Source organism: Bacillus rossius, chromosome 6, assembly GCF_032445375.1.
Source record: "Bacillus rossius redtenbacheri isolate Brsri chromosome 6, Brsri_v3, whole genome shotgun sequence".
NCBI classification, from domain to species: domain Eukaryota; kingdom Metazoa; phylum Arthropoda; class Insecta; order Phasmatodea; family Bacillidae; genus Bacillus; species Bacillus rossius.
The window spans coordinates 42640927-42668089 of NC_086334.1; the positions used below are offsets into that span (position 1 = coordinate 42640927).

Sequence of the window (27163 nt, forward strand, 5' to 3'; positions counted from 1 at the left end):
TTAAGTTTTAGCCAATAGGATTTGCATTTGGCTGGTCTGGCTTAAAGTAGAGAAATAAAAAACACTAAAGAATTTTTTTTGAAACTGTTTTTAGTTAATTATGGGTTTTTCCTTGTCAATAAATCACTCAATAGCTAATAAGGCCAGATTTTAGTTTTTGCCATTAGTTTTCATCCACAGAACAGATTGCCGCTAAGAATTGAAATTTATTGAAAATAAATTAGTATCTTCCAAAAATCTATTATTTGTTTGCTGTATTGCTCCCTAGAAATCTCAAGGATGTAAAAAAATTAAAACCATTCAAGTTTAAACTTTCTAACTGAATGTATATTTTAATGCAGTGAATGCCTAATTATATGTATTGGCGTCTTCTGTTGTCATAGGTCCTCTTTCCATCAACGTTTGTCACTTTTGAAATCTGGATATGAGTCATTGGTTATTTTGTTTTGTGTGCATTTTTTTTTATCTGCTGTCTTTACATCATCCCTAAAATCTGACTGGAAATACATTATATTTGAATTTTTTTTATGGTTTTCACTCTTAAAATATTTGATTTACAAACCTGATATGCATTAAGGAAAGATACTCCTACTTCCAGTAACTATAGGATATTGACTAGTCAGGGTGTACGTATGGAACGTGACTCATAATTCAGTTCCAGCCAATTGTAAACATTATACCTGCGTACTTACTGTCCGGACCAAACGTTGTGGTAGCTGGACTCCCTAGTGCTGTAGGCGCGTAATGTCGGCACGGCCCGGTCACACGCGGCGCACATTCGGCACGGCCCGTCACGGCTCGGACGTGTTATCTCTGTTACAAAAACATATGCGTGTATCGCTTTCTCATCGCTCCCCAGGCCACAACGCTTTGGGTTTCACTCGTCCTTATCATGACACCTTAGGCCCATATAATTTTTTCACTATATAACGAGAAATGTAAAACCGATGGTGTGACTTATATTAGCAACCCAAAAACAGCAATGTAATCAACCCATATGAATGCAATGCACACGTTACCAGTAGTCTGAATTTCATCTCGACAGATATTTTATCCAATAATCATCTGTCTCCAAATGTTGCTAGCTGAAAAACAAGGTTAAATATAGATATGAGTCGGTATCAAGGAATGTGTAATGAAATAAATATGTTACGCGCAAATAAATTTAGCAAATGAAGTTTACTGCAGGGGGAAAAAACGTATTTTTAATATACCTCGTCACAAGCATAAGTTTAAAAAAATCAATTACATGAAAATATAATACTCTCTTGGTAAAAGTGCCACATACTGTAGAAAGAAAATTAAATAAAATCACCCTGTACGGGTAATTAACTCGTTAAATTACATGAAACAATAAAACATAAATCTCAGGAATTTAAAAATCAAACTGACCTGGTCGCCGGTTTTGGTTAAATGCATAATACTGTAAAATGCAAAATTAGACAATAAAATGCTACTATACAAAATTATGAAAGATACAATATAATTCACAATAGCAAAATCGTAAGTATCAATGTCTACAGAATAAATACAATTTCCAAACAAAAATATAAAGGTATACTATAAATAAACAATGTATTGATAACCTCCCCCTTAAGGCATTGAAGTCATTGTTCACTACTTTAGCAATAATGTCTCTTTCTCGACTATGAATAACTTTATGAGGCCGTCGGCAGCGTCCACGTCCACGTCCACGTCCACGTCCGTCCATTTCCGTACGTCTCGTAACTAGAGCTGTAGCAAACCGTATGTATTCGTTACTGAGTAACGGGTGCGCCGTCTATATACGAGTAACGAAACGTTACACACGGCTGCATTTCGTTACTCGCATTTTTCGTATGTTTCACGCATGCGCGCGCATATTCGATGAATTTACGTTACAAAGAACGATGTTTGTTTATTAAGTAAAGTATAATTTGGAAATTCGTCGTCCAAGTTTTTTACTGTTTATTAAAGGTATTGTGTGTGTAGACAAAGTTTGAGATTGGAACACAAACAACGTAAGAAAGTATTTTTTACAAATTAGAAATATCTATGTTTTTGTTTTTTATCATCGCGAATTTTCACGTTTTTTTTATTATCTTAAAAGAGATAATATAATAAAGCCGCTCTAATGAGTTTTAATTGTTTCTTGGTTAACAAAAACTGTTAATTATCAAATATTGTTAATTGTATATATTCTATTTATTATTATTTACGGGACGTCATACTGTACGCGTACGCAATACGACTCAATTCGTTGCATTTTATGCGGTATCAGATGTAACGAGTAACGATACGATAGTAACGAGTACTGATTGTTATAGTAACGAATACATACGGGTACGCTTATTTTCGTTACTTTTACACCTCTACTCGTAACACGCGCTGCGAGTTGGTCACGTAGCAATGTTTTCATGCTGAACGCTACACGTACCGACCTGCGCGCGAATCGCCTGCCCCTCCGCCGCCTTGCCCCTTCACCCCTGCGCAGCCAGCTATCAGAACGTTTGGTCCGGACAGTATGTACCTATTTTTGTGAGCATGGGAATAATTAAAGCATATCTGAGATTTTTAAAAAGAGCATAGTGAAAAAATTCCTGTTTTTTTTTTGTACATACATAGTGTTCTGCACATGGATTTATATTTATCAGTCACAAAAATTGTGTCTCAAAATCTTTGTTTGACCCTGATAAGCAAGTGATTACTTATTTGGAAGCAGCCATTGCGTTTTCATTCCTGAATGTGAGCATGCATGTTGGCTATGCATGTTGTATAACATGATCAGTTTTTGCAGAGCCATAGCAGCACGAGTCCAAGCTCTGACTATGAAGACCAGGAAGAAGGGGAACATCACTCTCAGCAGTTGGCTACCGTGCATGCTGTGAGTAAATGGGATGTGGTATAGTACTACGAACGTTTTCAGAACATCACCTACACAACATCGAAATCAGAAGTCAGTGTAGAAGCACTCAATTTGTGAAAAAGGTCGAAACTATTGTATTTTTATAATTATATTATTTTTTAATAAATTAGGGTGAATATGGTTAGCTTGAAAATTGCACAATACTTGATAATGAAGATTATATTTTTTTATTGGTCAGATTACAATGATAGATATTGTATTTTTCTTCTGAACCAATGAATGTAAAAAGAGATTTTTTTCCTCTGTTTTAAATTTTATTGTTGTGTTTGAACCAAACTTCAGCCAACAGAAGGGTCCATTATACTGGCAGGAATGTATGAAAAAATGTTTAAATAATGAGAACTCTTTAAGATTTAATTTTTACATCACTTACTAGCACAATTTTTCCCAGTGAATTTAATCTTCATTGTGAGGGCGTACCGGTGTTGAGATGGGAATATCGGTCGAGATTAATGGGCGCCACCACGTGAGTGGGCACGTGGACCCAGCTGGAAAACTCTTAACTCAGGGCGTTACGTGGCCCGTGTGCGGCGAGATATTAGCCCTCCTGACTTTTTACGTATCACCTGTCCCTAACTAGGCCCGCTCTCAGCGTCAGGCACGCTCCTAATTATATCAGTGGGCTCTTAGGGCGTCCCACACGCCTCTGACCAGGTTAAGGACCCACGTGGCCCCCCGAACACAAAACACGTAACTCAGTTAATTGGTTTTTATTTTTACTCACGGTACACGTCTTTACACGATCCTCCGTTGATACAGCTTTAAACGCCCGAGGCACGAATTAGATTAGGTGAGGAGGCGAACCACGCATGTGGTCGCCTCAAGGCAGAGACACGTCTGCCCTCGGCCGGCAGGAGGGAGAGACTGGGCTGAGCTCATGGCTCGCGGGAGGCAACATGGCGCCCCTTCGTGCCGAACACAATTACCGTTACACTTTGCTGTAGCGTGCCCCGGGTTACTATTAGAAAATACATAAATCCTTTTACAATAATTATTAAATTACTTCCATGTCCAGACCGTCTGTAATAATTACTTATAAGCATAAAACATGGTTCAAATGAGTTGCATGCTAGTTCCTCCGTCGCCCGCTAGGGAGCGTCCTTGTTCGTGCTTGGACTTATTAAATAACAAAAGATCATGAACTTATTAATTAAAAGACACTCACATGCATAGCCATCGTTACACTGTTTTGGGGCGGAAAGAAAAAGGATTACAATATTAATTAATATATATTAGGGGTGCGGCGCACTGCAGCTAAGCGTCATCTTGCCGGGCTAGCAACACACGCACACACAAGCGGGAGGTTTGAACAGAGATGGTGGTTGGGCGGTGGCATATCGGGCTCAAAGGGGCCGCAGGCCCGGACGACGTCAATTGTTTTTGGGATTGTGTCTTCTTTTTTTTTCACATTTTTTTGAATTAATGACAGTGTAGTAGAAAAAATTTTTTATCATTATTTTTAGTGGTTATAATGCATGGCTTTAAGTTTTTTTTTTGTGGCATCCCACAGGAATATATAATTTTAATTGCTATGGTATGCACCCTACTCATTAGCAGTGGTGTATTGTGATATTTTTAAATGGGTACACACAGTTGTACAGGTTCATAAACAAAATGTTTCTCCCTCAGAAAAGATGTTGAATCCAAATGCTTAAACTCTTACAAAGTACATTTGTACACATCATTCCTGTACTTATGTTATATACCATTATTTCTTTTTCAGGAATTGCAGTTAGAGATTTTCCATTTCCAAAAAATATGAATTGCATGTTTCTTTAAACATAAGATTGATATCTGTCTGTTTCTGATAAATGCTTACATTTTATTCTGGAAAGCTAAAAACATGGATGGCTTATAAAACAATCACATTATTCATTATGTGATTGAGACAGTGGAGTTTGTCAACTCTCTCTCTCTCTCTCTCTTAACAGAGTTACTGGTACTGATCATCCAAGCTATATAAAATTATCTTATTTTTATTTTGAATTTGTTATTTGGTATGTTTCAGTTCTGATACAGTAAGTGTTTTTCATTAAACTTACTTTACAAGCTATGCAGTTATTAAAGAGTTACTCATGTATAAAACCAGTATGAAACATTACACTGCCACCATATATTCAACACTTATATGCAGCTCAATCAAAAAAGCGAGTTTTACCACAACCTCTTGTTAAAATAATAAATCTTGCCTGAATTACAGCTACATTTATTATTTATCATACAAACTATTAATCTAGTATACAAAGTAATACTGTCAATTACAGCTTAAAAATTTTATCTATTTTACCACACACACAAATCTTACTGTAAAAATAAAGTTACTAAACATAGATGTTATTTTATATACACACATACACCATTTAAAAAACGTTTTTTTGTTGTAGTCGGAGTCAAAAAACATTTGGATCGTATAAATATTTTATCAACAAAATCTATAAATTCAAACACTACAACAGTGCTATGCAACTAAATGACATGGCCATGTAAACTTTTTAAATGCACAGAAAAAAAAAGATTTCTAAGGTATAGCCCAATTAGGTTTTTTCACAGTTTTATTAATTACTAATATTTACATTAATAATAAATAATTGTACTTCAAGATATCCTATTACAAATCACTAGCACTTAAAAATGTTTATTCTCAAGTCACTCAATGTCTGTCAAGTTCCAGAGTTCGCACTCCTCACTGGAGCTAGGCTCAACAGTGGTTCGCCCCTTACCTCACGCCTCTCCACACACACAGTCTTGCGTCACTCACTCGCTGCACTCTCGCAATCCAATCAAAATCCACGTCGTGCCACTCTCAGGGTGTGGGTCTCTCGCCCTCTTTCCGATGTCGCACTTCCCTTAGCTCGCGTAACTCTCGGAACTCCTGAACTGTCGCGGGACTCGCTCGGAACTTGCTCGGAGGCCCGCGTCGTTGCTTAAGTACTAGTGGGTCGTCTTTCCAGAACCCACGAGTGCAGCTGTGATGAGTCGCGTCATCCCGAACCAATCAAACATCCGAACAGTCCAGAAGGGCGGCGTGCCTTTGCGCCACTTCCGCATGGCGGCCCACGGAATTCCCAAGGCCGCTCAGCGATAGATAACAGCACCGAGGCAGAACGATGCGCGAGACCAAACACCAGCCGAAGCTGGCGTTTGCTGGAGTGAAAATGGCAAAGAATATAAAGAGTGAAGAAATTCTCGGCTGCTGGCTGAAGTTCAATGTCCAAATGAACATAAAGTTTTAGCAAGCACTCTGAAAATATAATGTTATAACTAGGGGCAGGCATTTTTCGCGAATAAATCTGAATGCCTACTAGACTGCAACAAGGTATACGCGCACCAGCGGTTTCTTCCTTGTGGTTGGCGGCCGTCTGCGAGAGAATTAGTTGCCTTATTGGCTGAGCCACTCAGGACGCATTTGGTTCCGCAATGAATTACTGTGATTGGTGTTTTAACAATCATCATGTACCTGAAAGAAACTCACCCAATCACGAAATACAGACGATGCTACAGTGTTTTAACTTTCAGCTAGTCTCAGAATCTTTTCGCGAAATATGCATGGCCCTAGTTATAACCCATAATTTTTCAAGGGAACACCGGGCATCTGGGCATCTTTCGATGCTATGCCACTCCTCCATAGATAAAACACTGGTAACACTGGAGCGCACGTTAGAAGTGAGACTTCACAAGATAGAACTATGAGAATGTATAGGAATGTGTGCAAGTAAGTGAGTGAACTAGTATGTGAGTATGCAAGTCCGCAAATATACAATTGTGCAAGTATGCATATGCAAGTGCACAAATTTAAATGTGCTTTAATAGAAATGTGCCATCGAGCACCACACTTTCATTTCACTCTGATGATCTCATTGCCTTACCCTAACTGCTGTAAAGAAATTTCACTAAATACTAGAATATTTAGGTAATTTTATAGAGTAAGTGCTCTTTCATGAAAAAAAATTCCAAAAATTGTATTTGTGGTTACTACTAATCATGAAAAATGGCTTTAGGTATGTATTTAAAATGTAGCTAACTTAACCTAACCACTTGTTTACACTATTTTACAATTTTTTTATTGGATCTAAACTAACCAAACGTTCACACAATTTGACTGTGCCCCTATCATAATAAAAAAATTTGCTGGGTTTAGGATAGTCATTTTAAAATAATTATTCACGATACAAAACATTCACACAGTCTAATTATTTTTCCTATTGCTCATTGCTAAAAGCAACCTCTGTAGAGTACATACAGCTGCATGGCACACATTAACTTTAACACTACTGCCATCTGTGTTACCAATTGTAAAGAATTATTACTTCAAAAGATACGTAAATTCACTTGAACCATAAAACTAAAATATAATTAAGTACAAAATGAAAGTTCACAATTATAACAATTATGGTGAATTAAAATCTCTGTGTTTCTAGCTATGAAGAAGTTTAATTTAAAAATATTCAAAAATTCACTTGTTTGATGAAATTAATAAGTACACAATGAATGTTCACAACTGTAACAAACATGGCGACAAAAAACCAGCCGAGTTATTCACTTGTCTTAATCCCTCTATTTGTTGTTTTCCCCTTGCCCCCTTATCGGGCAGCCTTCTTTTTAAACCTCACACCCTCAAACAATATCTGTTACCTCCGTTACTTCCGTTACATATATTCATTTCTGTTACCTTACAATGACGTCATCACTCAACTTAACCTACCAGCTGTTAAGAAGTTTCATTTCAAAAATAACATCAACGCAAAAAATATATGTTTGGATTAGTTGATAGATTTTTCACTTTGTAAGTAAAATATTATATAATCCATGTAGCTAGCAGCTATCATAAATGCTATATTGGTTTTGAGTTTTGTGATATATATTTTTTAATATTTGTAATGTGTATATTATAAGGGAGAATATTTGTAAAATATTACAAATGTTAATTTGGAGAAAATAATTTGTGAGTGCTGCCATAGTATAAATTGTCCCCAATTTTTTTATTTATGTGTGTTGTTGATTGTAATATCAATTTGACCGTAAAGAAAGACTGGAAGTTTTTGGCTATAGCACTATGATGACTAAAAGAGCATACATCTAGAAGTTAAGAACACAAATATGTTACTTTCATGTACGCATAGTCACTCAAATTTATTTCCCATCACAAGAGGTTTTCAGTGGATGTGTTTTATATTACTGTTGTTTTAGATGATGTGTGATGCGGTGCTGTGTGGATCATCTTATTAAAACAATAAAATGTTATGCATTAAGAATACTAAAGGGGAATCATTGTGATGCCTAGATTATTAGGTAAAGTGAAGAAGGGTCATAATGACCTACCAAGCACAACACAAATGCACCGAATATATCTACTACATCCGTTATGGCTATCAAGGTCTTGAGAATTGTTTTCAAGTACACTGGCATCTCATCATTCATGTTATTGCTCGTTTCCTGATTGATGCACCTGCCTCTCCTTATGTGCTCCTGACTTTGTATTTCTTAAGACAGGAAATACTTTCTGCTCAAGTTCAGAATTTTCACTAACTTACAAACCACAGTTTAAAATCAAAGAATAGTTGCAAATTTTCTTTAACTTTTTTTTTTATTTTGTTATTAGAAGAACTGCTAAAAATAAAAAAATAAAATAAAAATTTTGCTTATGTTCTGTCCTTGGTACTACTTCTGAACTGATAACATTACAAATGCCATAAATCATCCAGAATTTTCCGCCCACTGAAAGTAATTCTGAGAAGTTTAAGTCAATGTCTGCTCAGCGCTGTAGAGATTTGTGCTATGCTCTTAACAACCTAAATGTCAGTCAGGTATCTGACGTTGGCGTCACGTGTTGCAGAGTGATGATGGCGTGAAGGTCACAGCAGAAGTCGCAACAGCACCCGGTCGCATCAGAGGCCTACAGAAGAAGGCAGCTCGGACCAAGACGTCCGGGGACACCAATGTTGAGCGGAAGGGGGACTCTGCCTTCCCGTCTGCCAGCTCCCTTGAGAGCTTGCCCAGTGGCTCTGGATCCAGTACGTACCTACTATTACAGCCTGTAAATAACGTTTTTTTTTTTAATACGTGTTTACACGTTACAAATCTCTAACTTCATTTTTACAGTTTTCAGAGGCAAATGTAGAACAAAGGAAGAGTTGTTTTTTTTCCCCCTACTTTTAGGAAGGATGAAATGTGTATTTATTAAATTTTTGTTCTCTTTTTCAAGTACGTTATTTCAATAATATTTCCAATCTTCAAATAAGCACACTAAAGTTTTGAGACAACGTACTTCACTCCTCTCTTAGATGTCATCCGCTCCTTACACTAAAGCTCAGTGATTAGCTAGCTTTCTTCACGTTTCCCGCTTATACCTGAAACCAGCCGATGGTCAGACTGGGGAAACAAACAGGCGCTTCTCTTCCCTTGTGGCAAGAATGAATGTGCCTTGGTTACGAATTCATCTTTTTTTAGGACTGTCATTTTGTTTTAAGAAAAATGGACTTAGACAACTTATTTCAGTAAATATCTTTAACATTCTCAATACACAAAATGAATTAAAATAAACCCGTTCCTCAGCAAGTCCAGGCCATAGCGAATTATACAGTGCAAGGAAAATGAAGGCTGACTTTGCTTCCTCCAGCTATTCCAGCAGTGAAGGGGAAGTCTAATTCTAGGCCAGACAACTGCAACATATGTTTCCTAGTGTTAATAAATCAAAAGGCTGGTTTAATAAAAAAGAGAATTACTAGGTTTTTACAGCTGAAACAAATGGATTATGGGCAGTAAACAAAATCAAATTTATTTTATACAACAATGTTTAATGTTCACTTATGATTTTGGGACGTGAACTAAGAATGCATTTATTTAATTATTGCAAAGTGTATCTGCATTGTAGTAATTACTGCCCAGATCAAAAAAAAAATTTAGTCCAGTTATATTCTCGGTTGGAAATTTACACTTTTGTATGTTCATGTTCAATAATTTATGATTTAAAAAAAATATTTTTACTATTATGAAAGTATTTTTACTTAAAATTTAAATAGTATTTATCGCTATACAATATTTTGATATTTAAAAGTGTTGGTTATCCTACTTTTATAACCACCCTTCGTCCCTGGTAGTTTCAGACATTATTTCATATAGTCTATGATGAGAAGTAGTTAAGCAGTGTAGTTCACTATCTTACAGTCAGCCATGTTACTTTTTTTTTTAGTGTGAAAACATGAAATAAGTAAAAAAAATGAAAACCTTTTAAATGTTAAGGTTTATGCTGCCCCTTGAAAGCTTTCAGGAAAATTTATATACATTGTTTACCCACTGACAGGCTGTAGCCACACAGCGTTGTGCAGTGCTTGATGTGTCGTCGCTTGCTTGTTTTCGCCAGGTACCCAGGCCCTGGTGCCGGCGGACAGCAACCACAGCTCGCTGTCGGCCGAGGATCGAGACTCGAGCCCCCTGACCCCGCAAGGGGCCGTCGTGCCGGGGGGCGTCATCGGCAAGGCGAGGGCGCTCGTCGACTACATACCCAGCCCTTACGACAAGGACGCCCTCAGGTTCAAGGTCAGTCTTCACCCCGGTTAACTGGTCACCTGTGGATCCTCATCCTAATTTGCATTTTTGTTTTTGTTTTTCCTTTTTTTTTATTTTCCCCACGTGGGTCTTACTGGTTATATCCTCGTACTTATGGGTGAAAATCTGTAGGATTCTCCCAGAGGGATGCCCTTTGGTTAACATTTATCATTCCCGTTTCACAGTTACAATTTTTCAAAGCACAAGCAGGCCCCTCTCAGAAGGGGGTGGGGCATTTTTGATTCTAGGGGGAGGCATCTGCTCCCCTGGCTACCTCCCTCCCGATTTACCCAATGCTTATACCTACACCCAGTGGGCTCTCTATAAGTGTAATATGCTCTTAATACATTAGGAATCAATTCGTTTATTGTTTAGAATTACTCGTTCTATTTATTTTCAACCTGTATGTGGTAAAATGGTTTTATTAGTACTACTATGCTGCTTCTATTATTATTGTTATCGTTATTAGTATTAGTATTATTATTATTGTTATTATTATTAGCTGAACACGGCCACGCTTCGCTGTGGCTTGGTCTTCAATGAAATGAATAGGAAAGTAAATCAAAGTACTCTAGCGAACATAGATTCATCGAGGAAATACATCTTTCAATTAAATACCCTGCTTTCAGTTGCTGTGGCTATGCTGTGGAATGAAAGGAACAGAAGAAAAAAATAATTTCTTTTTATCACACAAGTCATATTTTATTTTAAATTTAGTCGATGGACTACATTTTCTGGTTGTTGCAGAGTATAAAATTTGTGTTAATTTATCACGGTTCTTTGTACACTCTAAAAATTTAAATCCCAATTCTCAAAACTACTAAGTGCTCTAACTTTGTGACACACTCTACCGATTTGAAGCGTAAAAAAAGTTGATTCCGAGCACGTTAGTTCGTCAATGATTGAGACCACAACAATTGTTAAATATTTCATTGTTTCAGTCCACATTCATAAATTTGTAACATTGATAGCACACTAACACATGCATTATAGAAAGTAAACATTTTCCTTGGATCTGTCTGTAATATAAAATAATGTATCATTATTTACGATTCTCCTAGTAGGTATAGAAAATATTGTCACAAGGCAGAACAACTGAGTATTTAGTGGTAAAAATTTTCCCTGTGCCAAACTCTCCCATAACCATTTTCTTCCTAACCCATTAAGTAATAGTGACACGGATCTAAATCGGCCATAACAGTAGAACTAACCTTAGCCTAGTCAACTTCAGAGGTGTCAATTTATTTAATTTCAGAATTTTTCCAGTCTTGAATATATGAAATTGTACGAACACCAAATATTTGATGGCGTTTCAGGGCTCAAGATTTCGACTTGCCCCAGATTTTTTTTAGTTTCCGTCTCCACCCCCCCCCCCCCCCCCCATCACCCCCACCCCCCCCACCACCACCACCAGTTGAGGTTACAACGTGTGTGCGCGTGCCACGAACTGTTGCAGAAAGGGGAGGTGATAGACATCCTCGCGATGAACCCTAGCGGGCTGTGGAAGGGGTCTCTGCACGGCCGCGTCGGCACCTTCAAGTTCATCAACGTCGAGGTGGTGGGGACCCGGAGGAGCGGTCGCGACCGGCTGCGGGAGAAGTTCTCCGCCCGAGGCAGGCCCCAGTCTGTCGAGGAGCTTCTCCAGAGAATAAACCTGGAGGTGTGTGATGCAGACCTTGTCCGGGAACACCACATGCAGATAACACCAAAGCGTCATTTTTTCCCTCCATGTTGACCCAAGCGAAGTGAGGTGTATCCCTAACTAGAGAAATCGGTGTTTGCATGTAACTGAAATGTAATTTCTGGCTTGGAATCCAGTCAGGATAAGTGTTCATAGAGATCATGATACTGCATGCTTCGAAGTGAATTACAGATGTTATGTCCCTCAACACATATTTAGGTTGCAGTCCTCACTCCCGTATACAATCACCATGAACAACGACCGACACGCTGGCCGCCATCATTACAAACTGGCCTCTATTTACACTGCAGGCCTACCAACCTAACTACCCCACATTTCCTATATAACACTTCCCCCCTTAAGATTTCTACACATAGTCTTGCAGCTTCCCCGGTACCATCCTCGCCCTGGTGGATCTCCTGGGCGGTTGTGCGCGTATCAGCTCCATCTGCAGTCCCTCCCATGGCTCTGGCCCATGGTCACGATGATGTGCAAACCCTCTGAAAGGGCTGCTTCTGTGGTCCGGTGTTGATGCTCCCACTGGTGATCTCCCCAGCAGCTGTTGCTGTTTACCCTTCCGCTCCTTCCAATTCTCTGCCGGTTGCTCCTGTACGGTCAATGGTACCTGTGCCGACTCCATCGGAATAGGGTGCCGCTGTATGGTCGCTGGGACCTGCATTGGCTCTGTCAGAGCCATCCCGTCAGTCGGCATGAGCTGACGCAGGGTGGTACTGCCACGATTGGTCGCAGCACAGCCATCAGTACATGTAACTGACACCGCCTGGCTTGATGGATGTGCCACTTTGTTGCTCAGCAATTGGTCCACGTGACGTCTATACACGTTGCCGTTCTTATCTTGGGTTGTGTATGTCACGGGCCCTTGTTTGGATACAATGGTTCCTGGTATCCACTTACGAGTCCCTCTATAGTCACGAAGAAGCACCTGCTGCCCAACTAAAAAAAACCTGCCCCTGTGGTGGTTTGTGACCTCTTGGGTCTCCTCGCCTTGAAAACTTGGTTTGGGGCGTATCTGGTCCAGCACCGTTCTTAATGGTCTCCCCATTAGGAGTTCTGCCGGTGTCTTATGAGATTCTCCCAGTGGTGTTGTGCGCAACGCCAACAACATTCGAGCGACTCGTGTGTGCCAGTCTCCCGCTCCCATTTTCCGCAGTTTATACTTCACCGTCTGCACCATGCGCTCCGCTTGACCGTTTGTGGCTGGATGGAATGGTGGTGTGCGCATTAGTACAACTCCATTCTTTGTTAGGAATTCTTCCATCTCTCGGGACACGAAAGCTGTCCCGTTGTCTGAGACCAGGTACCGGGGAATCCCATGGCAACTGAAGATCTCTCGTAGTGCCTGGATAACTGCACCTGATGACATGTTATGCATTGCCTTCACTTCTGGCCATTTTGAGTGCACATCCACCACAATGAGGAAAACCTTCCCCTGGAAAGGACCCAGGAAATCCATGTGTAGCCTAACCCATGGCTCACTCTCCGGTGCCCATTTCACCTCCTTCACTTTGGGCGGGTTGGCTCGCTGCTGCTGGCAGATTGCGCACTGACCTACCATTTGCTCGATGTCCCTGTCCATTCCGGGCCACCACATATAGCTCCAGGCAACCATCTTAGACTTGACAATTCCGTCATGTGCGGCATGAAGGACCATCAACAGTTCCCTGCGACGCCCCTCTGGAATAACCACCCTATTGCCCCACAAGAGACAGCCCTTGTGAAGGGATAACGCCTCTCTCCTGTTCCAATATGGCCGCAACTCCTCAGAGTCTGCCTTCCTGCCCTGCCAACCTTGGCTTGTGTGCTGCTTTACTTGACGGAGGACAGGGTCCCTGTCGGTCAACTGCGCCAGTGTCTCAGCATCGATTGGTGGCTCTGGCATGGCTTCAAGCATGAGCACATCACCAACAGTTGGTACCTGTATGTTTCCAGTGGCCATGGGTAGCCGGCTGAGGGCATCGGCATGGGGTATCTTGGTTCCCGGCAAATACACTATCTGGAAGTAGAACATCGAGAGCCATAAGCTCCATCGTAAGAGGCGTGGTGACAGAATATCTGGTGTTTGCCGCTTGGGGTCCAGCAGTCGTAACAGGGGTTTGTGATCTGTCACGATAGTAAAATGCCGGGCTGTCACATACTGTCGAAATTTGGTCACACCAAACATCACAGCCAGTGCCTCTTTATCGAGCTGGGAGTAATTCCTCTCATGCCGGGTCAGAGTGCGCGATCCAAAGGCCAAGGGCACGTCTTTGCCATCATCGGTAACGTTCGCCAACACTGCACCTACTCCATAATCTGATGCATCACATGTCAGTGTTAAAGGCTTATTTAAGTCATAATGAGTGAGCACCTGATCAGACTTTAATAGGTTCTTCGCTTTGCAGAACGCCTCAGTATGCTCCGACCTCCATACCCACTTCGCTCCTTTGTCCAAGAGACGATGTAAAGGCTCCAGGACTGATGCCTTATTCGGCAGGAATCTTTCGTAAAAATTCAGAAAGCCTAAAAATGCCTGCAGTTCCTTCTTACATGTAGGTACTGGTGCCTCACGGATGGCTTCCACTTTCGCATCTGTAGGGCGCACTCCTACCCGATCGATTCTGTACCCCAAGAATATGACAGACTCTGCCGAAAATACACACTTTGCCTTCTTGAGTCGCAATCCTACTTTGTCTATTCTCGCCAACACTCCCTGAACTCTGTCCCAGTGTTCCTCCATGTCCTTCCCAGTGACCAAAATGTCATCCAACATGACCACCACACCTGGAATACCTGCTAGCAGGGTTTCCATAAGCCGCTGAAAGATCGCTGGGCACCCGCTTACTCCAAAAGGTAAGCGCCTAACCCGAAACAACCCTTTCATCGTATTAACTGTTAAAATTGCAGCTGTCGCGTCATCCACCGCCACCTGCAGGTATGCATCTGCTAAATCTAGCTTCGTAAAAACTGTCCCTCCCGCCAAACTTGCAAAAGCCTCATTAATGGTTGGTAATGGATAGACATTTGCTCTGCATACTTTATTCACAGTAATTTTATAGTCACCGCAAAGCCTGACCATCCCATTCGCCTTCCGAATGGGTACAATAGGCGTCGCCCAATCTGAAAATTCCACTGGCTCGTATACACCCTGATCAACCAGTCTGTCAATCTCTGCACTCACCATGTCCCGCAATGCGAATGGTACTCCCCGGCTCCTCCGGAAGATTGGCGTTGCTTCAGGTTCCAGCTCCATTGTCACTGGGGGCCCTACGTATTTGCCCAGCTCTACACTGTCGAACACCCGTGCATGGTGTTGCACTGCAGGGGGTACTTCCTGATGTGATATTTGGTAAATGCCTGCTACTTGTATACCCAGTGGTTCTAACCAATTCCTGCCCACCAGACTAGGCCCCTTCCCTTCCGCCACCAACACTGGTAGTCTACATTCACTAGTCTTTGTCTGTACCAATACTTCAAGAGTCCCCCCTAACCCCCAACTTTTCCTGTGACCACGTGTGTAGAACCAGGTTTGCATCTGTTAGGGCTGGTCGATCGGGCCACAGTTTCTTGTATGTCTCAAAACTGATGATCGAGAAACTTGCGCCAGTGTCAATTTCCATAGGAAGTCTCTGACCATTCAGCCACACATCTAAAACAATTGGTGGTTCACTCGTACAATTGCTCGCCGACGTCTGAAATACCTTGTAAACTGCTCCATCCTCTTCGTCACTGTCTGGTTGGTTTGTAAGGTTGTAGGTGCTGGCAGTGTCACTGGCACTCTTACTAGGCCTGCCCATCTCCTTTCGGTCTCGGGACCCCCCATTCACTCCTGTATTACCTTTCCTCCTCTTGGTGATACACGCCCTTTCCAGGTGCCCTCTTTTAGCACAAAAATTGCACACTGTTTGGATGTGTCGGCATTGGGTTGGGCTGTGGTCTCCATTGCACCTCCAACACGCACGCCTGTCAGCTGCAAGTTGTTGGTCCACCTGGACTTGACTCCGCTTCTGGTCGTTCTTAACCACCTTTTTGTCGTACCTGATGCGTCCCACTTTCAGCACTGCCCCAGCGTCTGTGCCCTGCTGCACCTGTAGATCGTGGACATTGCGACCTGTGGCTTCAGCCGCTGTGGCCAACTCAACCGCTTCCTTAAATGTTAAGTTGTCTTTTGTCAAAAGTGTGTGTTGCACCTTTGTGTCCCGCGCACTACACACCACCCGATCCCGCAACATACGATCCAAATCCGCAAAATTGCAGTGTATGCTGAGCCGTCGTAAGTCCGCCACGAATTCCGCCACCGATTCACCTTCGCGCTGGTTCCTATTATGGAATTTGAACGATTCCACGATCTCACTCGGTTTGGGTTCACAGTGTTGCGTGAGTACCGCCAAAATATCCGGAAATGCCACCTCGGATGTTGACTTTGGGGCCACTAATGAGGTCACAAGGTTATAAAGCTCTGCCCCACAAATGGTGAAAAATATCGCCCGTTTTTCATCACTGTCTTTTATTTTGTTCGTCACAAAGTAGTATTCCAATCGTTCCGAATATGTGTGCCACGTGTCACGCCCTGGAACAAATTCACCGAACGCGGGAAACATCACCATCGCGGTAGTTGTTTACGTTTCCCACACGCATGCCCGGGAAAGAATAATTTTCCTCGTCGCCACTGTTATGTCCCTCAACACATATTTAGGTTGCAGTCCTCACTCCCGTATACAATCACCATGAACAACGACCGACACGCTGGCCGCCATCATTACAAACTGGCCTCTATTTACACTGCAGGCCTACCAACCTAACTACCCCACATTTCCTATATAACAACAGAAAACAACAAGCTGTTAATTGTAACTGATTCATATTTGTTACATCAGTTTGACTTCACACCAGGCCACGCATCCCCTTAAGCCTGATGTGCCTAGCCCAACTTCGTATCGTACCCCCTTTTGCTCCCACCAACCTCTGTGGCTCGCCATGTATTTCAAACCTTAGTTAGTAGGTTGTTAGTATTTTACTTAAGTTAAAACTGTTTCCTTGATTTTTATGATAATAAGTAGTAATTAAGTACTAACTTTGTTCAGTATTTACTAAAAATTTAAAATTGTGATGTCTCAGTTCGGTACAAACAGTTCGTGTATATGTTATTTTAATAGTAAAGATATCATTTTGTGGTATTATTTTTAACCAGGCTAAACTCCATAGTCTTTCTCATAGTCGAAGAATGCAAAGGTATTATCACTAAAATATCTTTGGTCCGAGACCATGGTCATTCTGGTAAAGCAATTTTGCCGGATTATCAAATGTGAACACACAGTGAAATATGGAAAAAAAATTAATATACAGTAAAGTGGTATTCAATAAAAGTTATAATGAGCTGCTTTATGTACATAGTTTTAATATTGTGCAGATGTGGCATGTAAACTACTTAGAAACGGAAATGCACTGGAGAAAATGAAAAGGTTATTGGCTTTATGGGTGGCAGAGTACAGATTGTACCAAACTGATGAACGACAAATTAAAGATGGATGACTGTAATTGGCTGTTACTTGCACTCCAATATCACTAAACCACTTATGATTCGCACAACTAAATGATTATCATTCCTCATTGCCATCTAGTATGATTCAAATTCAAGAGCGTGCCTTTGGAGAAAGAAAAGGAGGGGGGAAGGGGTGCTGCAGCGTTTCAGCAAGCGAAAACATTTCTAAGGCGTTTGAAAAGATAGAGAAAGAGAAAGTAAGGAAGATTCAGCTGTTTACCGTTCATTCCGCTATCAGTAGTTTTGAACAGCGAGATGCATTACAATTAGGCTTTTCTAATACATTACAAAATCTGTTGTAAAATAATAAATTCATTAATGTTACAAGTATTGTATTAAAATATGTGTTGTATTGTGTTGTATTAATACATAGTTTGTGATACGATAGGTAAGTATTGAAATACTCTCTACCTTTTTTTATTTATTCAATACTAGTAGATAAACGAAGTGGAATTAGTTCCCAAAAAATTTCAACGAAAAAAGTGTCATTTATGAAGCTGAAAATATTTAGTGCGAAATTTTGAATACACTACTCTGTTATAGTTTTGTTATACTGTGTTTTGCATAAAAAAATTTTTTGGATTCCTGTGAAGTGTGGAAACTTTTCACTGCAAGTTTCAATTCTATTAAAAAAAAAATTTGTGAATAATTTGATATTCGATTTAGTTTTATAAAAAACAGAATTCCCAAAAATCTTAATTAGCATATTCAACTAACACGTGTTTTTATTTATCTTGATATTGACTTGCGGGAGCTGCAAGGACAATGCCAGAAGTTGCGTTCCTGGTATTGCATGTGCCTGCCCGCCGCGCCTGTAACGTTACGGCACGCGTCACGTGGGTTTGCAGGAGCACATCTCCGTGTTTGTGCTGAACGGCTACGAGGACCTGGAGCTGTTCAAGGACCTGGAGGAGGAGGACCTCGACTACCTCGGGATCGCGAACCCGGAGCACCGGGCCAAGATCCTCACGGCCGTCGACCTGCTCCACGACTATGACTGTGAGTGCCCGCCCTCGCTGTTCCCTCCACAACACCTTCCTTCGACCGTTGGGACCTTTGACGTAGTATAAGTAGAGACTGGAAAAATTCGCGATTTTGATGACCTCTAGGATAGACTGCACAATCCCCTACATACTCAGGTTAAATTCCACTTGCTCATTGGCTATTGACTCGTGACACCTGTCAACTGGGACGCTTGCGATTCGATACTTTGTTTGGTTGAAGGTTTTTCATTGACTCAAAGTCCTTCAGATAAATTGTGACTCAATCACAGAAGCAATATAAAGATACAGTTGTTTGGATTCTAGCATATCATGAAATGAACCCGCGAATTATTCCGGTTTCTAAATATAAGGTTGTAGTGGCAACCAAAGAGAAAGACACCGCAATTCAGTAGCGATGTGGATGTAGCATTCTTTCGGTTAAAAGGAGATTACTCTCTGCCATCTCGGATTTTTCAATTTTTTTTTGCTTGAATTTCAATATTGTGATATTTAACGGAATTTGTAGCCCCGCTAGCCATATAATATAAAGATGGGCTGAGACTCAAACTCTATCCAAGTCAAGCAAGTACATAATTTCACATCGGCGCTGCTCGAAAGTTGAGTTCATTACTCGACCGGACGAAACTCTGCTGTATCTTTTTTTTAACTCGAAACATTATCAACCAAATGCAACAATAAATAAAATCACAAAAGACTGTTATGCATATAGTTTCTGTTCTTGTATCCGTTACCAGGGTGCCATTTCTGGAAAATTTTTATATAGTTTTTTTGTTTCATGGTCCATAGACTCAAAACCATCATGAACTCAAAAGTTTATATATAGATATACGTATCACATTTTTTGCTGCTGACACTATAACTGCCGTACTTTTTCACAAATGGCTTCCAAATTTATACATAAAATATTATGATGGAAAATCTCAGTCGAGTTCATTAATGGGCAGTATCCAACAAAAGGGTTAGAAATGGCGAAAGTTTTTTGAAAAACCGAAAAATTGCCATAACTCCCCAAATATGTTTAATATCCCATCCCTTTGAACGTATTGTAACTCGGAGGAGAAATACCAAAAACATTTGTCTGAAAACATATTTGGTACGGCTAACCATAAATGCAATGGGTGGAAAAAACAAGGGTTGGAGGACAAAAAAATCGTAACACTGTAGGCACACCATCAAATTCATTTTACAAGTGTTTGTAAATCTTATCATTTTTATCTAAAACATTTGTTAGAAACAATTTTGATAAGATGAGCTATTGCTGCAGCGGTTGTGAAAAACAACAACGGTAGAATTAAAATATTCACAATTTCTGTACTATGTACTTTATCAAATTCATTCTAATTTATTGTATAACCTTGAATTATTATCTACAACTTTTGTCTGAAACAATTTTTGATAATACAAAACATTATTGCAAGAGGTTTAAAACCTGGGGTTTTGACTAAAAATATATAAAAAATTTCCCTAGCTTGTACACTTATTGAATCCATTCTTATTTTTGTTTAACTTTCTAAATATTGACTAAAACTATTGTTAAAATAAATTTTTATACAACAAACCATTATGCAATGGGTGGAAATAACAAGGTTTTAAAGTAAAATGTAATTATTACTTTTTTTAATAGATATACTATAAAATCGGTTATAATTTATTGAATACTAGCTGCAGTATCCAGCGTTGCCCAGGCTGAACACAGGGTGAAGGGGAACTGTTTAGAGATCATATGTAGTTAGTAATTGTCTTCTTAATTTGAATGTCAAGTGTGCAAAATAATTTATATCACTTTCAGATCCCGACAGACGTTGTTCTGCCAGTTTATATTTATTTACCTGGTCTGTATGTAATCTAGACTCTATAAAGCAATATAGAAAAAAAACTGAAAAATAAGGGATTACTAATATTGAAAAGATTCCATTATCTAGCTAATGCTCGGCATGCATTGCAATGCCTCATTCAGTATTGTTTTGTAATATGTTTGAAGTAGTTACACATATACAAATAATCTATCCATGTCTATCTACATCTATAGTCCTATATATCAATGTATCTCTCTATCTGTATTTATCTCTTTATATCTAAATATATACCTCACACTATCTCTATGTATTCTATATGAGGGTACTGATTGCTTTGTTGTTAATATCACACGGGTGTTTTTTACTTGTATGGGAAAATTAAGAATGATAAGGCATCTAGTGCGTGGCAACAATGTTAATAGGCAATAGGAAATAAACTTCTAGCACCTGCGGCATTGTCAACACACACTTCGTACGTGTACTGCATGTTGTATCTAACCCCCTCCAACGCATTTGATTCTAAATTGGACTTTTAGTAAGGATCCCTAATGTTATTGATAATATAATATAGCCTTCCTCGATAAATGTACTATCCAACACTGAAAGAATTTTTCAAATCGGACCAGTTGTTCCTGAGATTAGCGCGTTCAAACAAACAAACAAACAAACAAACAAACTCTTCAGCTTTATAATATTAGTATAGATATCCTAAATTTCATCTAAAAAAAAATTTGATAAAACTAATTTTTACCGTAAAAACGGGGGTTAAAATTTTAAAACATTCAATTCATTTGAATATATTTTAAATCATCTTAATGTTATCTTAAATTGTGATGCAAAGCAAATTATTAGTGCAATTGTTATTAGTGCAAGGGATGAAAAATAGTGTGTGAAGATTAAAAAAAGTAAATAATTACCTTAGTTGGCATATGATATGAAATTCATTCTAAGCTATTGAATGCTGATGATTGATTTAAACATATTTATAATATTTTTGCTGCATAGAAAATGAGGAAATATTTAATCAATTATTTTGTAATATTGGAGAACATAAATATGTTATGTACATTAAGTTCTTAAAATGTTCCAGAAGTTTATAGAAGTTTTCAAAATATTTCCAGAATAAATAGGTACTTCAAAATACCTATGCCTGTAAGCTGAGCCGAAAGGGATTATTATATTCTTCGGCTCATGATAATCACAATAAACATAAATATATAACAATGATGTACCTACATGAGTATTTCAAAACATTGTACACTTAGAATCTGGTGCACGGGCATTTTGTAGATGCCATCTCTGAAAATACATATTTACTTGATACTCCAAACTGACCATGTAAATTTGTCTCTTATCAAAACAACTTTGGATTTTTTAATGAGATCTAGAATGGCACTGCCTGAGCTGTTTGTATCTTGCATCATTTCATTCCAGATTTTAAAGTTCATATAAACTAGAAGAAGCCTGTATGATACAAGGTGTACAAAAGGTGTGGCAACATCAGTTACATCTGAAATGTATAAACAGTTAGCTTAAAATGTTACAATGTTTGTTGCATTCTCATACTATTACTTTCTCCAAAATGCACAGAAGCATATCAGTCTCAAAAATTAGGCAAATGTAGGTTTTTTTTGTAGGCAGTAAAAGAAACAATAGTGAATTCTAGATCAATCTGAGCAGTTATGCAGCCTTATCTTTTTTTTTTCAATATTCTGGTCTGAGTCATTAACTGACTTTGTTCCCTACATTAGGATGGAGTTGTACCCAGTACATGAACTAATGCTCAGTAGAGAGGGCACAGTGAGTTCAGATTGTTGGCTGGTATCGTGTTTCAGCGCCTGACAGTCCTGAGAACACAGACGGTGAGAGCCCGGCTACAAGCAGTGACGAAGCTGGGACCCCTGACAGGAAGCTGGCGGGGGGAAGTCCGGCCCAGCCAGTCCTCCAGCGTGACGGCAAGCAGCTGCCCTTGCGACTCATCCACTTCCCTCGGGAGTTGGAGCTGTCTGCAAGGGAGCGCCTGCAACCGCACCAGCGCCACAGACGACTGCTGATGCAGGGTACCGTCCCCCACCAACACCACCACCACCACCACCACCACACCAAGCGGTCGTCGCCGACGGGGAGCTGCGACGGCCCGCGGAGGGAGACGCCCAACAACCTGGGCTGCGACGTGGCCGCTCTGCAGCAGCGCTTGCCCGCCGACGACTCGGGACGCTCCCCGGACCCCGGGGCCAACCCGCAGGCGGGCAGGACCGCTCAGCAGCGACTAGAATCCCCGCATGAGCAGCAACACTTCCACCCCAACATCCCTGCAAGATCCTCCCCCGTCCCCCACCCCGCGTCTCCCTCGGCAGAAACCCGCGCTTCTTCATCCCCTTTGAGAACTCCTGTCGATTTCAAGTCTGATTCCTACGTAGTGGCGCGAGGGAAGCTGGTGGCGATAGAGTCGTGCAGGAAGAACGTCGGTCCCCCTGGCTCGCCGGTGGGTAGTTTAAGGTGCGGCCGGCTGCAGCAGCAAGTCTCGCTGGAATCCCCCGGCAGCCGGCGGTCCCCGTCGAGTGGTTTCGCGAGTCTCCCACCAAACGCGGAGGCGGAGAGGTCCGCCGGGTCCCCCGTCGTAGAGGATTCGTGCGAGACCAATCCGAAGCTCACGATGGTGAAGTTCGTGGTGGGCGGGAGCACGGACTTGGGACTCGGCTGCGAGAGCGGAAACGTGGGGGTGGTGGGCGGCAAGGGGGGCTGCTTCAGCGAGAAGTCGAGCGACTCGGGCGTCAGCTCCAGCAGCCTCTCGTCGGCCAACCCGCGGGAGAACAGCATCAGGAAGGAGGGTCGAGGCGGCTACGTCGCTTCCGCGGTGTCCGCCATGGAGAGTCCCACGAGGGGTTTCCAGGGCTTCGGCCCAATCGTCAACAGTCGAGCTTCTGCCGCCGTCGCGACCGGGAAACCCCAGGGCCACAAGTTCCAGAGCTCAGAAAAAAACTCATACCAATGAGTATCGGTGGGTGAAGGAAACTGATGCTTTCAGCGACTCATATCAAAACTTAGTCAATAACATTACTTAACAAACAATATTTCCTAATCTTGTAACCTGTTGCATTTCTTTCAATTCTCCGTACAATGTGTATAGTTTTTTGTTTGGGTTTGAAAGAGTGCCATTCCTCTTGTGTGTTACGGTTTTCTTCCAAATTTATGAAAAATTTAATGTGTACCATATTGTCGTGTTAATAAAACCCTTGTAAAAAATTTAGAGTTTAAGAATAAAAAGCTGTGTTTTATCATGTGGCATGTGGTGACAACTCGCACGTGTTATATGCCCATATCTGTAGTATGCAGGTGCCAACATTTGGTTTTACGTTATCCACACTCAAAGTTTGCAAGATTTGAAGTGTTCCTGCTTCCATTAATTTTTTTTCATTTAAAGTATAATTTTAAATTTCATAAGTGGTTGCATATTTTTATAAGCCACTGGTGCTAGAAAAAAACTGTTTTATCGTATAATTGGTATTTTCAAATGTAACGATTTTGTAAAGCTTTATGGAAAGAGCTCAAGACTGATGGACTTGTCATCATAAGAATTTTATACATTTAAACAAAGGTTAGAATTTTCATGAAGATTTGTTTTTGTCTGAATTTCATCTCCCTTATTGAAAAAAGCCCACTAACACTATTTAAAGTTATACCAGATATGTGGGGTTTGTGTTTGTAAGCTTATGTGATACTTTTGTTTTTGTAATTTAATTGCTCTTCATATTTTGTTTCAAAATGAGTCATAAGCTGATACCAAAATGTAAATATTGCTATTTTGCAACTGAAAGAATGAAAATACTGTTGAATTTTTTTATGTATAAGTAGTAGTTACTATCAAAAATGTGTTCTAAGTTATTTTTAATATCATATAGTCTATTTTTTTTGTTTTATAAAGATGAGTCTAAAAACAACCTAGATTCACTGTGTGAATGTTTCATTATTTTGCTCAGGTTCTACATTGGCTATCAATTTATATTTTTGAAGTGAAACCTCCTTACTGAGGAGGCAACGATGAGAGTTACGAAAATTCTGATCGCATAAGGTGAACATTTAGGTACGTGGTGGGGGAACCGGTAGAGCAGGTGAGTGTGTTAGCTGCGATGCCACTCTAACACATGCGCTAGCCGTCGAATGGAAAGATGGCAATGGCAACGCGGTTGGGCAGGGGGGGGGGGGGGGGGGGGGGGGGTAGGTACAAAGCGAAACATGCTATATGCTAGTTATAACGGCCGGAAGGGGAGAGGTAGAAATGACACAGTATGACACAGTAGTGATGTTACAGAATTCTCGTAACACTGTTTGTGTTTGTGTACTCCTTAGTTTTCATAACGGCTGACAATTAATGATATCATATTTCTTTAATTTTATTTAAAGAATCTACAATTTATTTATTCGTGTGGAAAAGAGTTATTGGTTTGTGCGATGGGGTTTAGTTTTATCAAAAATTTAAATAATTTCTCTCTCTCTGTACCTAAAAAGCAAGAAGTCTCACTTCTGTCATACGTGGACTCCACATACACAATTTTTTTTTATGCAGTCAGTGTGCATGTGCAATTTTTTTTTTTTTTTTTACATTTGAGACATTTGATGACCCATGTTAAACAATATACTATCTAGAAAATTGTTTAAAATTACAATATAAGCAGTGATTACATTGTCATTGGCTGATGAATTACCTAGCACAATGCAGTCATGATAATGGTTTTCAATGTATTGTTTGCTGAATATGTTACTGTATGTTGAGGAAACAGAATAATTTTAGCCAGAACATCCTAACATGGCAATTTTTATTATTATTATTATTATTAATTTATTTCACCGCATAATCACACTGTATTCTTGTAAAAAAATTTATTTTCTTGCTTTCAGAATGTGCACTGATATTAGTGCTTATTGTTTATACTTTTCCTCAGCATGAGGTTCACTGGACCATATGCAAAAATGTAACTGTACACAAAACTTGTGTTTTATACTTTATAGCAATATTTCCTCGGGCCTTAAACTTAAGTTTAAAGTAACTATTTTCCTCATTGGAAAAATTTGGCTGACATTCTTGTAAATGTGGTGAATATAGTGTAAATCTTGTAATAAAGTGTACAACATGTAAGTATGTAAGATTTTTGTACAATAACACTATTTATTTATTCATTTTAACACAGAAGTATTTCACTTTATTAGTTGATATTTGTATTGCGTTTATTTACAAACTGGTGTTATTCATGTGGGCATGTCAAAATGTCTGAGCTTGTCAAACCATGTCAAGGGTATTGATGATAATAAAAAGTGTTTTTAACAAATTACCCAGTGTAAAAATGTTTTTTTGACTTTACTAATCTCTGTTTAGTTAGGTACCTTTGTTCTTCGAAACTTTAAATGACATACAGATCTAGCAATCGTGTGTTTCTGAGCTGTTTCAGATCTGCTAGATATAATAATTGAAAATTGCATTGATGAAAAATTTTAATAAGTCCATTTACTCAAGAAATTGAAGCTGTTAGTTACTATTTAATTTATCTTCGCACCATGTGAGTTTCTCACTGATATTTCTTTGAAGGCCCCTACAATTTCGCTAGGTTTTCCATAAAAATTAAACAACAGTTTTCCTCTTGTAATGTATACCTAAATGTGTTATGTACACCAACTAGAAATAACCATTGATAAAAAGATACTTTATGCTTTGCATGAACATCAGCTAACAGTATATGGACTGTGCCAGTGTAAGAGGATATCGGGAAGTATATCTCAATATCAGTCCCCAGAATTTCATGGAACTCTTTGCCTTTGAACACACAAATCTAATACTCTGCATTGATAAGCAAAGTTAAAATAAAAAATGTGTGCGTGGAGTCCACGTGTGACAGAAGCGAAACATCTTGCTTATTAGTTGTGGATAGTGATAAATTACTAATATTTTTTAATAGAACAAGAGGTAATAATTGAGAATAGTAAGGACACGGGTATGATCTCAATTGAAATAACTCTTTTTTCTCATAAATTTAAAACAAACATTGATTTTAAATAAATTATTTCTTAAACTTGAAGCTTGCTGATAATTACCCAGGTAGTTTATGCAGCTTAACTAATTGTGCAAATAGACTTGTGTTGTATGAGGTAGGTATCTGGCATGTGAAAGTTACAACATGGCATATGAATAGGACCTAGCTCAATGCTACCTCGTTGAGACAGTCGCCTACAGCTACACTCCAATGTAAGAATATTCACGCCTCTAAGTTGAACTTAACATTTACACACTCGTGGACTCCTAACAATATTACGGTGCGTGATTTAGTTCCTCAAATAATAATTTGTGACAAATAATTACATACCCATGTCAAACTAAAGTGTGAAAAGCATTATACCAGCAGAAATATTTAGGTACACAGCTAAAACAATACATAACTGTTTAACAATACTGATTTACACAAGTAATTAAATTAATGATACATACATTAAAGAACAATATTTTCTTTCGAATATGGCCCGTGGCACGGTGCACAACAATAAGCTCGAACCCCATTGTGTTGCCCAAATAATCCTTAAAGTCAGCGTGGTGTCAGGCGCAGGCGTGTCTACCGCCGCGACCCGCCTATCCCTGCAGCATGTCAGGGTTCAACCTGAGCTGCACGCCACCACGTGGAGCACGCTCAAGGCTGCTCCAGCGAT

At 39.8% G+C, this 27163-nt stretch overlaps 1 protein-coding gene across 1 annotated transcript in view; it reads left to right on the plus strand.

The window, feature by feature from the left end:
- Positions 1 to 24341, plus strand: part of LOC134533431 (uncharacterized) — a 524041-nt gene extending 499700 nt beyond the window's left edge. Inside the window, exons 17-22 of the mRNA XM_063370954.1 lie at positions 2777 to 2863; positions 8739 to 8916; positions 10266 to 10441; positions 11907 to 12110; positions 18519 to 18669; positions 22306 to 24341. Coding sequence (XP_063227024.1) covers positions 2777 to 2863; positions 8739 to 8916; positions 10266 to 10441; positions 11907 to 12110; positions 18519 to 18669; positions 22306 to 23465 — 1956 coding nt within the window. The 3' untranslated portion in view covers positions 23466 to 24341. The remainder of the gene's footprint in view (positions 1 to 2776; positions 2864 to 8738; positions 8917 to 10265; positions 10442 to 11906; positions 12111 to 18518; positions 18670 to 22305) is intronic.
- Positions 24342 to 27163: the final 2822 nt, after the last annotated feature.